The sequence below is a fragment of the Pterocles gutturalis genome, unplaced genomic scaffold (assembly GCF_000699245.1).
Source record: "Pterocles gutturalis isolate BGI_N339 unplaced genomic scaffold, ASM69924v1 scaffold546, whole genome shotgun sequence".
Lineage (NCBI taxonomy): Eukaryota > Metazoa > Chordata > Aves > Pterocliformes > Pteroclidae > Pterocles > Pterocles gutturalis.
The window spans coordinates 34,045-49,510 of record NW_010102774.1 but is presented as its reverse complement, the minus strand read 5'-3'; the positions used below and the strand labels follow the sequence as shown (position 1 = coordinate 49,510).

Below are 15,466 nucleotides of genomic sequence, written 5' to 3'. Positions count from 1 at the left end.
TCTATATGCAAAGGCAGATGACAGTAACAACTTCCTTAATGTATTGCTTTATGAATAGATACTGATGATGTATAGAAAGCTAGTTGTATTCGTCCTTTTTTACTACGCATTAATGTTGAAATGAGCGCTGAGGTATGCCTAAATACATGCCCATATCTGAATGATAATACACTTGCCCTCAAAATCTTTTGTTAACATTTAAAATTCTTAAGCCCAGACCAGCTATTGTTTGTGCACAATATATTGTACTCAGTTAATAGTTACATTACTTAATAAAACAAGTACGGCAAAAAAAGGAAAGACATGCAGGCCATACCTCTAAACCTTTTATATGGTATTTACTGTATGGCATTTATTTCATATGACTAAAATATGTCAAGTAGATTTATCTTAATATGTGATGATTAGATCGGGCTTGTTACTTCTGTTGGCTCCTTGCTTATCAGCTTTTGGACATGCCAGTTTGCATGCCATGGGCAGCTAATGTTTGGTGTCAGCATGAAACTGTTTACTCTTCTTCAAGAAAGGTGTCTTGTTTATCAACAGGATAAGCTGAGTGTGTAGGGTTTCCTGCAGTGTTTTAGGCAGAACAGTGTAGTGTGGGGAAATATTGGTGGCATGAAGAACCCAGCTATTTCCAAAGACAGTTGTTTAGCAGTAATAAAGATGAAAAGAGTGCATCAGTAGATGTGCATCAGTAGATTTCTAGTAAACATACACTCAGGTCAAGGAGTGACTGTGCTTGTGGTTGGAGTAAAGCTTTGTAATTGCCACAAGCAGAGTTGCTGCAAATCAAAATGTCATGCTGCAGTGCCACAAATGGAAAACCTTCAGAAATCAGGAGGAAAGTGATTGCAGAAACAGAATTTCTGAAGCACCTGGTGTTGAACTGTCTTTGCTCTGACTGAAATCAGTTGACTTGATGATGCCTTAAGTATCTGGAAAATCTTTTACTAGGCTCAGAAGAATGTATTGAGCCTCAAAACAGTTGCCAGGCATTTAAGGTAAAGAAGTGCAGTAAGGTCACTTCTTCCATTTGTCCCACATGCACTTATGCACGCATCTTGTATTTCCCCCAAATTCAAAAATGTGTTCCTCTTCACGGTCTGGTGGAGTCCAAAAGGTGTGGGCTTTATTTAAAAACAAACAAAGAGTTGAGGGTGGTGGCAGGCTTCTGCTTGGCTCTGCTGCAGGTAGGAGGAGAGTCCAGGTCTGCAGGCAAGGAGCTGGGGCTGGGTGGCGGACACAGGAGCGAGCTCTTTAAAATGGCAGTTGCCTTGAATGAAAACATCCCGACCCAATGGGAGTGAAAACGTGCCCCCAAAGTTGGGTCAGATGGATCAGTATGCCAAAGCACATCCACAAATCTCTTGAGGAAAGTAAATACCTGCTGAGAGGTTGCACATTCCTTCAGAAGGAAATATACCTTTAAAATATAAGATACAACTTCTGAAAAACATGAAGTCAAACACATTTTGCTATTCCGTACAAAAGAAAACTACAGCACAATAAAGTATAAGTTTATTTTTAAGGAAAGTGACACACCCACACTTAGAGGAAAAGAGCCATAGTATGTCTTCCTCACTTATCTGAAAGGCGGCAAGCTACCCCACCAGATGAAACCAGCTATTTTCGCTAGTAGGCAATGTTCCTTTACTTGCTGTAGAGCTTCCAAAACCACATTGCGACAATTTTAAGTTTTCTGCAAACTCAAAACCACCAAACTAGACTTTGTTTTCCTATATGGTTTACATGCAGTACAGATGTTTCAGTAGTGTTATTTAACATGTTATTGTCCAATTTAAAAAATCTAAGTTAGCCTCCTCTTTAAATAGCTTGCCTTACTGAGTGTCCAAGGTAGCCCATTGTGCTGTGCAGTATAGGATTTTTTGCTATAAGCTTCCCTTAAAAGAGTATCCAGAATTGTGTGTAATCCTCTTCAGTGGCTGTTTTTTCTCCTTTAAGTAGAAAACTAGGACACTGTGGTGGGTTCTATTTATTAAACTTCTGTATCTTGTGTGAAATTGTACAAATACAGATATTTTGAATGATTTCCAGGTTTTCCATGTGTGATTATTTGTTATTCTTGTAGCTCAGCAAAGGCCCAGCCTGCAGGATGTGTCCATCTGGTCTGTTGTCTCTTCCCTTGGAAGAGCTGGGAATTGCTGTGGGGGCATCACAGATTCCCCAGGCAGCTAAGCTGCCTGTCAGGCCAAAAGCTGAGGCTGCTGTTGGACCTGTGTGAGGCAACGAGGTTGAGCTTGAGGTGTGTTTTCCTCTGTATGTGTGGCAGCAAAGAGGTAAAAGGCAGTTCAGCAACACTCTCAAATCTGGGACCAGGCTGATGAAACTGGACCCTCACATTCATGGAAACAAACAGAAGTTGTGTACCATGAGCATTGTGCAAGGCTGGTGCTAGGGTTACATACAGATGAACTAATAATATTTAAAATGTGTGGGCAGAAAAGAAAACATGGATTTAGGGTTTGAGATACAGTGCAAGGAATATTCCGTTACCTAGATCTCTTATCTGCCTTTTTCATATTTGCACTTCCCCTCCAGTTTGCAGATGAGAATTGAGATGTAAGGTTCTTCCATTTTTGAAGATGAATTTCCCTTATTTTCCAGAATTGAAAGGGTTATAGACAACAATACCACGGTGAAAATGGTTCCTATCAAGATAGTTCATTCCGAGAGCAGCGCAGAGAAGGAGAGTCGGCAAAGTCTTGTCAGTACTATGGAGCCTCCTGCTTTGCCCAGTGGTTTGGAAAAGGATCAAATTAAAACACTCAGCACTTCTGAGCAATCCTATTCACGATTCTGTGCTTACACCAGGCAAGGTGTAGAGCCAGAGCCAGAAGCCAGAACCAAACCAGTGGAAGAGCCTGGGTGCAACTTGAAGGACAACAGTGCTGCCACGCCAGCAGTCAGCTATGTAAAGGCCAAAGAGAAGACCTTTGAAGACTGGAAGTCAGAGGAACTAGCCAGAGAGATTGTAGGAAGAGATAAATCTCTAGCAGACATACTAGATCCTAATGTGAAAATAAAAACAACAATGGATCTGATGGTTGGAATATTCCCTAAAGATGAACATCTTCTGGAAGAAGCTCAGCAGCGCAGAAAGCTCCTGCCAAAAGGTCCTTCTCCAAAAATTTCAGAGGAGAAGTGAGTATTACTTTTTGTAGGCTAGTTGTTCCTTGTAAGCTGCTATGCAAAGTCTGTCATTTTGTCTAGGGGTATGAAGGTGAGGATCTTCTTAGTGTTGAGGTTTGGGGCTTTTCTAAGGCTCTGCTGTTAGAATAGCAGTCAAGCATAATACTGCTAGTGATACTATTAATGACAGAAAAAAAAGTACAGTGCTGTACAATATGAAAAGTTTCCTGAGACCTGGTTGAAATCTATTTCTGTGAGAACTTAAGGAATAATTAACTTCTTCCATTTCATAGTGATTAGATATTGTGCCAAGATCATCCTGTCTAGTAACTGGATAGAGAAGGAACAATTTTAGCTTTTTTTATGTGATGAAAATTTACAAAGACAACCTGAAGTTGGCATGAGGCATTTCCTGGAAGTGAATGAAAACAAAGTAAGAAAAGATTTCAATTCCATCCCTGTTGATGTTCTGTGGGTCTTTTGTTTTCTTGAGATGAGTTATCCAATTAAGTTGTAGCCTTCTCGAGAAGTTCATGTGTAATTCCATAGTCAAAAAGATAAATATGTACATTGTAGTATTCCACCATTTGGCAGTCTGAAAGGATACTCTCTGTGACACTGAGGTCTTTGCACTACTTAGTAAAATGTAACTTTACATTTTGTTTCCAGCTGAGATATCTTAGGTCCATTTCACTCATTGTAATGGGGAAAGGTCCTCTGCACTACTTCAATTTTAGCTTTTGGTGGGCATGTGCTGAGTTCACACAAATTTTCTTCGCAACCAGTATTTATTTATCTTATTCCATAGATAATGGCTTTCTGTTGAACCCCCTGGTTGCTTGGTGAAGTGATGGCTCTGAAAGATTATCCTTTCTTTTCAGCAATTAGGGTGTCAAGGCAGTTAATGAAAGTTTTGACTTTTTACTAGGAAAGAGGAGCAGAGCGCACCGTCTGCCATCTCCCTGACAACCAATTCTACTTACTACAGCACATCTGCACCAAAGGCAGAGCTGCTGATTAAAATGAAGGACATGCAGGAGCAGCAGCAACAGCAGCAGAGCGAGGATGATTCTGAAGATGAGCTGGATCATGACTTGTCAGAAAAGAAGGTAAAACACATTGCTAAAAGTGTAATGGGAGGATCTCAGTTGCATGCATTTCATTAACTGTGAATTTTCTAGATGACCCTTCCCGCTTAAATAAAAGGCCTTCTAGGTGTACGGGAACACTTGGAAAAGCAGCCTGCGTTTGTTTAGGGTTTTTTTGCAGGGGAGGAAAGGGAAGTGATGTTAAGTGTACAACTGTAAATTTAGGAACTTCTTATTTGGTGCTTTGTGCAGCTTGATGCACGTTTTGGAAGGTCCCAAGAGGAGAAGTTTTGGGGAGGTTATTTTCAAATATTTTCCATTTGAGATTCTAGCATATTTCTCTTACTTGCTATATACAAAGAAACAGTAGTGCTTATGTATCCCACCATAACTGGTGGTGGTTTTAGTTGGTCCGTATTTTTGAAATTTAGGTCCAGGATTTGGGTTTGTCATGAGAGACAAGGAACACTCCCCCCCCCCCCCCCTCTTCTTTTTTTTTTTTTTTTCCATTTGTTTTCGTGAGCACCAAAGCACTTTGCCTTCTATTTCTCCTGCCTCCCAAATAACAGTAGTGGTGGGAGATAGCTAATCACCTTGGTGGATTCTCATCACAAGGGAGGCAGGCTTCTCCACTCTTGTTCATCCCCATCCTTTGGTCTTTTATTTCTGATCTAAAGTCAACGTAATCACCTAGCTATTAAAATTATGATATAATGACATTTTTGTGGTTTGAGAAAGTTTTGTCCTATGATAAAATCATCACACTCATCTCATTAGTGATTTGGTACAAAATAGTTTAATCATAGTTCCCAGTATGGATAAGCTGGCGGAAATGGTCTGTTTGATCAATTAAAGTGGTGCAGTTTAACTCTGTTTACCTAGGCCAGTAACACAATGGTGTGCAAATCTTTTCTGTTAAAATCAGCTCTCTGCTAAATAATCAACTGCCAGGGTGCGTTTGGTAATCCAGTCCCAAAAAAATGCCTTTTAATTAAATATTAGGAGTATATTTAGTCACTAAAAATTAGAGATTCCATAGTAGATTCCCACCTCTGGTTCAGTGCAGGAGTGGATGCCACTGCTTTTGAGGGGGCTGTAGTGTTTTCTGTTACCACTCGGGTTTTTTTGTCTCCCTCAGCCTTCCCTCCCTCTGCCCCCACTGCATCGCACAGTTCAATACGGCATGCACTGCTGGGAGCGTGGTGTGGCTGCAGCAGGAGAGCTGTCCTTACGCTCTCACCAGACAGCTGCTGAATCCAACAGCTGTACTACTCAGACAAATTAAGGATTTCACTGTATTTGGAATAATTTGGTTTTTATCTGGTGCCGCACATGAAGGTTATGTTCATCGTTTTTGCTAGAATTAGCGTCCTTCTCATTAATTATGGAGTGTATGTATGGGAGGATGTGTTGAAATTAAAGCTTTCTTGTTTGCTCAACAAACTAAAGCTTTTATAAGCAAAAGTGACACTTAGTTGTGATGGTGTCTGTTAACAGGAAAATCATGTTCACCCTTTACATACTCATCCCTCCATCCCCCCGGCTCCAGTGTACACCGCTAATCATATGAGATAGGAAGTATTTCATGAAGAGCTTTTAGCAGAGCTCCCCCATCTTCTCTGAATATACATATTGTTGTAGCCACGCACACGCTGCTGCTTACTTTTCTCCGTGCTCCTCCACACGTGGTAGGATGAGAGCACTCAGTTCAGTGGGCTTTCATCTTGGATCTTGTCAGAAAACATATAAAATTCGTGATAAGTGGGTCAAGGCATCTTTATAAAACAAACATAATATATAACTTGGCCCAGCTTCACATATTTGGCAGCAGTTTAACAAGGGATCATTAAGGACTTGAACACTTTAATAGCACACTTTACAGCTTCAATTATTTTTAGAGGAAGAGTACATCCAGAACCTGTTCCTTGATTCCTAGAAATTGGTCAGTTCTGTTATGAGATACCTTAATTGCAGTCAGCCATGGAGTGATTGTAATATCTGTCATTCTCTGCTCTGCAAACCAGAAATGTGTGGTGTTTTTTTTTCTTCTGAAATAAGTATAGGAATTTCATATAGTCTTTTTTTTTTTTTTTTTTTAAATTTGGGACGATCCCTGTATTCCCAGCTGACAGGAATGGAATGTACATGTCTCATATTCTGAATTTAATGTGGGTTTACTACAGTTATAAAATATTGCACAGATGTTGAAGACACTACAGGAGTGTTTTATGTAGTAAGGAAAATCCACATATGGCTGAGTAGGAAGTGTCCCCTTTGCCTTTAGGAAAGTTTCAGCAACTCCTGAGGAGTGTAAAAATAATTGAAGAATACCAGATTTCTTCTGCTTTTAGGCCTGAACTTCATGTGAAGTGGGGTTGTGAACTGAGAGCAGAATAATTTACATAAAGCATGCCAAGCAGTGAACCACCTGAGCAGCATGCTGCTGAGCTTTCTGTATTGCTAGTCAGATCGGTGAGAATTACTGGGAAAAGATGAGATTTTATTGTTTTCTTGTTTACTGGTACAGAATTCACAGCTATAAATTATTCATCTGCCAGTTTCAAGATGTAGATTGGAGCTCTTCTGGCTCAGTAGATATTGAATGTAATACAGGTTTTCTGCTGGTTAGCAAAAGCATGCAGTGAGCTCACAGTTGCTGCATCCAAAGGCTGCTTTATCTGGGTAGGAAGCAATCAGTGATCATAACGCAATTCCTAACAGATATAACAGTCTTAAAGAGGGATGAGTGCTCATGGCCTTCTCACCTGCAAAAGTGGCCCTTTAGAGGCTAGCTTCAGCTGCTTGGGGACATCTATATAGGATGCTACTAGGAAAATGGCCTCTTTTTTTTTTTTAGGAAAGAAACTTTATGAGAGAGCTGATCTGGATTGGCAGAGCAGATTGGTAAACATTGAGCACTCATGTGGCTTTTTTTTTATTCAAGAAAGTCACAGCGCAGCTGCAGGAGTGAAAAACTCAAGATACTAACATAGAGCACTAGAGTATCCTGTTGTGTTTCAGATGGTGAAACAGCAACGTTGTGCATGTGCATGTCATCTGAGGGAAATGAGGGCGTAGCACTGTGACCTACATAATCCAAATCAAACTGTATTTGCATTGAGAGAAGGGGGAAAAAAATAAAATCCTGCAGATTAATCAGTCAGTAAAGCAGGCATCTGTAGAACTGCTTACTACCTTAATCTTTTGGGCACCCAGACTGACAGATAACCCAAATCCAGATTAACCTGGCCTGAGTATATTAGATCAAAAAGGAGAAAACTGGCCCAGATAATCCATGTGTTGAATTTCTACCTTCAAAAGGCTGTTAAATTTTCTGGGTGCAGTTGCTTTCTTTTAAAATGGCAGACATTGTTGTTGGGCTTTTTGTTCCCAAAATAAATTGGCAATGACTGCTCAGTGCTGTCTGAGAGCAGCAGCTGCTATCAGTGTGTTTTTCAGTAATCACGAAGGCTTGTAATCAGATTTGCATTTAGAAAGCAGAGTTCCTAAAGAATGTCATAAGTAATTTTTTCTTTTTTTCCAAAAAAAAAAATGAACAGGTACTGTGAAATTATGACTATTTTAAAGAATGTAATTTTCATTTAGAGATTGGACTAAGAGGTGTATGTTTAGAGAATGCTTTGGAAATTTTTCTTACCTGAAATTAGCTGAATACTAAATAGGCATCTACATTGACATTAATGAGGCATTTTTAGGGTGTGATTCATCTCATATTAGACTAGAAGACTGGCTGAAATGACTTCCACCCCTTGTGCACAAGTGAAAGCTAATGGACAAGTGACAATTAGCAAATGGAAAGCTAAGAAACAAGTCCTCTTACCCAAATGCAGGAAGGCAGCCAGGCAACAAGGATGGAACACGGGTCACTGAAGGAGGAGGAGATCTGGGTTCTCAGTCTGGCTCTGCTGGTGATGCGCTTGACATGCTTTTTCTAAGGCAGGGCACGTGCATCCGAAGCAGTAGGGGATTATACTAGAGAAACCCTGACAAACTGCAGATGATGTGGTATATTTGCCTGGCGTAGGACAGCGACAGCCAAATATACTTGTTTGGTCTTTTGGCAGAGACACTCTGCACAGCTTCACACGGGGCTGCTTTCTATGATACAGAAATAGATTTTCTTCTCTGTTGGGTGCCACAGGGATTATGATTTTTCAGAAATGCTGTAAGGCGGTGTTAATGCTAAGATTTTCTGAGGGTGGAAGGACTGCTATTGGAGGGATGTTAATATTATGCAGAAAGGAAGAAAAAGCTAGACAGTGCCCTAGTTTTAACTGCATCATGTGGAAAATACAGGATTGTTTTCCTGGTACGGTTTATCTTCCTAAGTGTAGCTCTTCAGAAAGGTAAAAAGGACCTGGTATTTAGAGAGAAAAGGATGTGCTGTACTTTATGCTGCTCCATAGCAGTCTCTTGCTGCAGGGGGAAGTCCATCATCTTTTGCCACAAAGGTAGATTGCTTTAATGCAGGTCTCAGGCTGAGCATCGTAGACCTACATCCTGAACCTTTGAATCCAGAGGTATAGACCTTGCACATATCCTTAGACATGCATTTGTTTGTAATGCACTCATTGTTAAAGCCACATGGGAGTTTCATTGTATTAAAATGCTAGATTTCTCACATGACTTTCAGAAGTGGAGATAAATGCAGTAGTGCTAATAAATTCTTATCCCCTTGATTTTTCCACAGCAAGAACTTATTGACAGCATTAGTAGGAAGCTCCAGGTGCTGAGGGAAGCACGAGAGACACTTCTGGAAGACATCCAAGCAAACAATATACTGGGGGAGGAGGTAGAGGCCATCGTTAAAGAAGTCTGCAAACCAAATGAATTCGACAAATTCAAGATGTTTATTGGTGACCTTGACAAAGTGGTCAACCTTCTGCTGTCACTATCAGGTCGTCTGGCCCGGGTGGAAAATGCTCTTAATAACCTGGATGAAAATACCTCTCCAGAAGAACGGGTGAGAAAGGCCAATCATAATATCACTGTATATAGTGAATCTGGTGTGGGGGTTTTTGCTTGGTTTTCTTTATCTAAATTGCAGAGCTCGAGATAAGGGATGGCGAATGGATAAATCTCATAAGGCCATTTTCTTTAGATTTCTTTAAACTTTTCTCTTTGCCTTGCTTTTGCTTGGAATATTAAAACTACAAGCAGCTTGGTGAGAAAAAGTGGTATTTTGGGGTGTAGCATACTGAGGAACAGACTTCATAGCAAAAGTTTAAAGGAGGCAAACAAATTCCAACAATTCAAGATGGGAAAAGGAGTGTCACTTTGTGCTGTAATGCGGAAAGCTTACGGTCTTCTTTATGCTTAAGAAGGATCTTGATAAAAATCTATAAGGTTGTTGCAAATAAAATGTTTCTCATCTACTATGGCTTCATCCACAATGCCTAGCAAGGAACAAGAGCAAGAAACAACAGAAGAACAAGCTTAATTAAAAAAAAAAAATAAAAGACAGGGGGCAGGAGGGAGACATTGCAAAAAGAATTTTTCAATAGAAAACATGTTTTACCCAGCCAGAATAGCCCAATAGTGATGTGGAGGAATCCCAGCAGATGTGAACATTTCAGGAGCATTTGAGGTGCTCTTGTCTGTTGGACCCCACCTCTGCTGGCAGCACTTTGTTTAGCTCCAGGTCCCATCAGGCCTTAGCTGGGAAGCAGATATCTAGCGATACAGGTATGCCCCAAAGGAGAGATGTAGACATGTGCAAAACTTAAAGGCTAAAATAAGTAAAATAAATTGAGAGGGTGGGGGACGCAGGTATGTGTCAAGTGAATTTATCTTCTACAGTTAAATGAATGTGAAGTGGGATTTTTGGCTTGTAGTTGGGGACTGAAATGCCAGCAGTCCATTTAAGTGTTGTAACAGATTTTTTTCCATGGGCTGTGGATTCACGTTGTGTTTCTTCATCATGCTCTGTTGTTTCACCAGAGAAAGAACCAGTAAGTGCTGGGACTAGTTTGAAGCTGTGTTTTTGCTGTTCGGCCCTAGCTGCTGCCCAACATACTTGTTTAATGGCTGTCCAGACCCCTCTCCAACTGAGGCAAAGGAAAGGTATTTGACAGCTTGTTAGAGGGCAGATCAAAGCTTCTGAAACTTAAAGAAATGTAATCTTTCTTTAGACTTTTTTTTTCTAAATGTGGTTGCAGTTGCCTAATGGGCTCAAAGATGGGAGTGTGAGCTGGGGAAAGAGCTACGAGATGATATTAGCATATAGGAAACACCATTTGAGAGCTGTGATAAAAGTAGCTTATTGGCTAGGTGTGGAAAAGGAAGAAGGTGAGTAGGTGAGGTAGTAAGGACAGTCAGCAATTGTCTGTGTGCTCTGCTGTCAAATTTAGACTGACAGAAATCCAAATCGCTAACATGTTCTAATCTCCCTTCATCTTCTCATGCACTGACACCAAAATCTTGCCATAGTAACATCAGAAATATATCTAAAAGTGTTGGTCAGAGATGCTTTTCAGATGGATCAAGTCCCTGGGTTCTTTGACTATAAATACAGTGCATGTAGGGTTACATGTGCTTGTCTTTGAATTTAGACTGATGCATATGGTTTTTTTGATTGTCCTTTGGTATTTTGTACTATTTGATGTTTTTGTACTAGAGTATCATATAAGCAAAACAGGGGAGATTGCTTCCATCCCTGGCAGTCATATCCCTGTGATCACTGATTTTTTTATTTTGTTTTAAGCTGATGTTATCTAATAAACATTACTCTGATAGTTCTGCACTTCCTAGAAATCACCAACAGCTCAGCAGACTTTCTAAATAAACAGCCTGTCAGCAGGCAAATAATCACTGCTGAATTAATATTTCAACTATTAGATGGTCTGTCATAGGTCTTTGTTGCCACAAGGAGAACGGTATTGGGTATTTCAACTTTACCTTCTGAAAGGGGCTTCTTCTGAAATGGCTACCAGCCCCCTTCCTTCCACACAGGGAGACCAGTGTCTTCTCATTACTTTCTGTATCAGTCAAAGCCAGAGTGTGTTGAGAACCCTAAAGCACCGAACCAGCAGTCCACAGATGTGATCAGGTGCCAAGACTTGTTATTACAAGACTAGGGACAAGTGCCAAGGATAGTAGTTGAGGAACTGGAAATCAAATACATAGAGGGAGTTCCTCTTCATGTGGCTGTGGTTTAAAACAGCAAACAGATCTTGAGAAAGACTCTCAACAGAAAGAGCCAAAGACTGTTTCATCAGAGGACCTTCAGATGGCCCGTGTTTGGCTGGGGCTTCAGAGCAATACTAACTGCAAAACACCCTTCTGCACTCTGCTTGGCTTTGATTTGTTGAAAACAGTCAGATGAAACCATCCGACATCATTTATGCCTTTAGGCCTGATGACCCATTTACCCGTTGCTCCAAGAACCTCCTCAAGAATGGTGTCTTGAGCCTGCTACAGTGTGTTTCACTTTACCCTTCAAAACAGGCTTTCAGGTGTCAAGTCATCTTTGACAAGGGTAAAAGCAAATTCAAGAGGTATCTCATTTGCCTTCTACCATCCTGCATCCCACTTCTCTCAGGTATTCCCTAAACCTCCACAAGGGCAGAGGTACTGAGCGGTCATGCAAAGTTCATAACAAAAGTAGTGTTTACTTCCCGTAAGTGTCACGTTACTCATATTCAGCTAAAGTCATGCCATAGGCTTACTAAGAAGAAACCATACAACTTATGTCTCAGGAATTGTTGTGAGGGACTAAACACTTGATTATTCTTGTGTCTGTTGACAATGATAGCAAATGGTTGAAAAACGGAGTCATTTCATCCCAAGGTTAGGTGGGCAACTCTACAACTGAAATACCAGATGGTTGATGTATGCCTTCTTGTGTTCATCAAATTCTGCCTAATTCTGCTGCTGCTGCTCAGTGTACACACAAGCTGCAAGGCTTCCCTGGGGAGCAGTCTAGCCACGCTCCTGAGCTTGGGCTTGGCTGCTAGTTCCCCTGGTAAATTTAGGAGAACAGTACTTCCATCTCTTTGCAGCAGATACTTCCGTTTGTGACAGTGGGATTTTTTTTTCCCTGGCAAACACTCAAAGGAAGACTGAACTGTGGTTTTTCTAATAATGTGTGATTTCTGTGACTTGTCTTCCATAGGTGTCTTGAATCCTGAGTTAATCTAGGCTGTGCATTTTAAGGACATTGAGAGCACGTGTCTGAAAGCATTTCACCCGCTGAGCTTTGTGCTCTCTGTAGAAAAAGAGGTAGCATGGGATATGTGTGCAACTCTGACAGATATGTCTGTTAAAGCTTCCTGGTCTGTATCCCTCTTTGTGTCATACTTCCATCTTGAAAAGAAAACAGTTTTCTGTAAATACTTTAGGCTTATTATAGCATGTGTGATTTAATGTAAAGTCCAAATGAAAAAAAGTGGACACATTTATTTGAACAGACTGTGGTTTATTTGAAGACATAGGTTCTCAAAGAAAATTCATCTCTGAAGCAAAGCTAAAAGTTATGGAGTGATACCTCTGAGGGGCACTTTTTAATTAAGTTCAGAAGTCTGTACAGGAATTCATGACGTCAGAATAGGCCGGCCATGCTCTGTCGCTGGAAAAAGGCCATCACTTCTAGGCAGACAGCTGAAATGGGTCAGATTAATAATGCTCCTGTTTCTTTCCATATGCTGCTAAAAGAATGTAGGTGAGTGACTGAGGTGTGGCTGTCTACTGTGTAGACAGGTGAAGTTGGGCGAGATGTACCTCGCCCTTCATGCTCGTACATGCATGTGAATGGGATATAGCTCCTGTCCTCTTTCTCCATGTTTCTCCATTCAGCCTCCCTTTTTACTGTTTTGCCTCTTGTGAGGGCATGAAGCAGAAAGTTTACAGCCCTTTCGGGAAGATGATGCTCTTTTTTTTTTTTTTTTTTTCTCTTCACTTCCCTCCTATTGTCTTGCCCCAGTTCTTGTTCTTATATTTTAAGACCACACGACTTCGCGTCTCACAGAGACGCCGTGCAGATTGCAGCAGCACTGTGAAACACCACAGTGTCAGGAGCTGTGTAAGAGCAAATGGCTCTGTTGATTAGTCTGTTTCTGAGGTCTCTAACCACAGCTGTTTCAGTGTGGAAGTTCAGTACTGTGTATTGAAGATGTAAGGCATTGCTGAGTGAAGTCTTAATTTGGAGAACCTGGATGTTTCTCAAAGGCAACTATTTTATAGAACTATTTTGAACTGTTAAACAGTAAAGTAGTCTTTGAAGTTCTTGCTATTAGGGCCAACAGAAATTAGTGGTGCATCTTTCATTGATTCACTGCATTTTTTTTCCTGTTTGTTAATGCATTTTATTGGAATAAACTTTAAGGAGCAATCTTATTCCACCTTTCTAAGTATTCAGGAAAGTCTTTGTTTTTGTAGATAAAACAGACTTGAGACTTAAACACTGAAGCTGTTGTCCCAACCTGGCAAACCCAGTGAATTTTTAACTGGTTTTCTTTTCTCCTAAGCGGACATTGGTAGAGAAGCAGAAGCTGCTGACCCAGCAACATGAAGATGCAAAGGAACTGAAGGAAAACCTGGATCGTCGAGAGCGCATTGTCTTTGACATTTTGGCAAACTACTTGAGTGAGGAGAACTTAGCCGACTATGAGCACTTTGTAAAAATGAAGTCGGCCCTCATCATTGAGCAGCGAGAGCTTGAGGACAAGATCAAGCTGGGGGAAGAGCAACTGAAGTGTCTGACCGATAGCCTCCAACCTGAACGGCTCAAGTAAGAGGACTGAGTTTGACCAACAATGTGAAAAATGGGAAATAAGGAAGGGATCGGAGAGTTTCCAAGTACACAAATTAGTATCTTGGCTTGTCTGAGCATCCAGTAGGGAAACAAGTGCACAAGAGAAAAATAGCTCTCATAACAGCAATAATGCTTTCTTTCATTTTTTTGGAATGATGTATTTAATTTTTTAGAACACATTTTTATTGCTGGACTCTACAGCTGTTTCTCATTGCTGAACTTACAGAAAACTCCTCAGAAAAGGATAGACTCTTAACCTTTCTGCTCAGTAAGATGAAAGTCTGTGGCAGTTGTGCATGCAAACAGCTATGTTTTTTTAGAATAGGTTGTATACTTTCTTTATGTTCGGATGCTGTACAGACTGCTGGGAAACCCAACAGCAATTTATGAATGCACACGAATTTAGGCGCTCTAAATTTAGTGGCTTTTTATTTTTTTTAAAAAACACATTAAATAGGGGAAGCGTGCATCTTAATATTTAATATATTCAGATTGCTGAAATGTAGTGTCACTCTGATCCTGTGGCATCAGACACTTTTTTGTAATATTGTATATAGGATGGCACTTTCCCCTTGCAGAAAGTAACTTTACAGTCAGTCTCAGTTAAACACCGGTTAAACGAGCTTGCAAATCACCTAATGGCTACCTTGCTGAAGATTTTTTTTAAATTATTTTGCAAGAGATATTTGTACGCCCTCTTACTTCAATGCAAGTGATTTTCTTTACCAAGTTTTACTTGATTGAAGAAATAGGCTGGAAGTACTGTGCTGATTTTGTTCAAAACATTTCTCATCTAAATTATTTGGAAGGCTTATTTGCTCTTGTGCTTTTTATGCATGTTTTTGTTCTTCCCCCAGACCTGCTACACTTCGTGAAAATAAATGTAGGCTAAGGACATTGCTTCTATTTTTCTTCTGATTGCTCAGCATTGTGATCGTTTTATATAAGCAGTTAAGTTATACTGAAGTTGACCTACATGATGCTGTTCGTTCTTTCCGCTTTCTCGGACTACCAAATGCAATATAAACACTTTTGCCGTGTAAATACTGTGCATTACTTGGAGCAACTCTGCTTTGTAACTGTGAACATGAGTAGGTTTTGTTTGTTTGTTTTTTCCATCGCACAATGATAAATGAGAGGATGCTAGTTTGCAGTGTCAGATCACTGGCTGTGCTCTAGTAATATTGCCATTGACTTACAACAGATGATTTCCAATAGCTCTAAAAAGAGGTGCTAACTTGTGATTTAGCGCAGTAATAGGTTACGCTGACTTGCTCAGATGCCTACAGAGAAATTCTGTAGCGTCTAAATGTCAAGTTCTGTGTTAAGATAAAGACTTTCAGGCAGAGGAAAGTCTTGGACGACTTTGTGTATATGCCGTTTACGTTGTAGTACAGAAAACATTTTATCTCTCTGTAGACAAACAGGTTGCCCAACAAGAAGCCATTTTCAA

At 40.4% G+C, this 15,466-nt stretch overlaps 1 protein-coding gene across 1 annotated transcript in view; it reads left to right on the top strand.

The window, feature by feature from the left end:
* SHROOM2 (shroom family member 2) overlaps window positions 1–14,572 on the top strand; it is a gene marked incomplete at its 5' end in the record, with an annotated part of 44,201 nt that extends 29,629 nt beyond the window's left edge. Inside the window, 4 exons of the mRNA XM_010086410.1 lie at window positions 2,629–3,165; window positions 4,082–4,262; window positions 8,953–9,225; window positions 13,727–14,572. Of these exons, the coding sequence (XP_010084712.1) occupies window positions 2,629–3,165; window positions 4,082–4,262; window positions 8,953–9,225; window positions 13,727–13,993 (1,258 nt within the window). The remainder of the gene's footprint in view (window positions 1–2,628; window positions 3,166–4,081; window positions 4,263–8,952; window positions 9,226–13,726) is intronic.
* Between the last annotated feature and the right edge of the window lie 894 nt (window positions 14,573–15,466).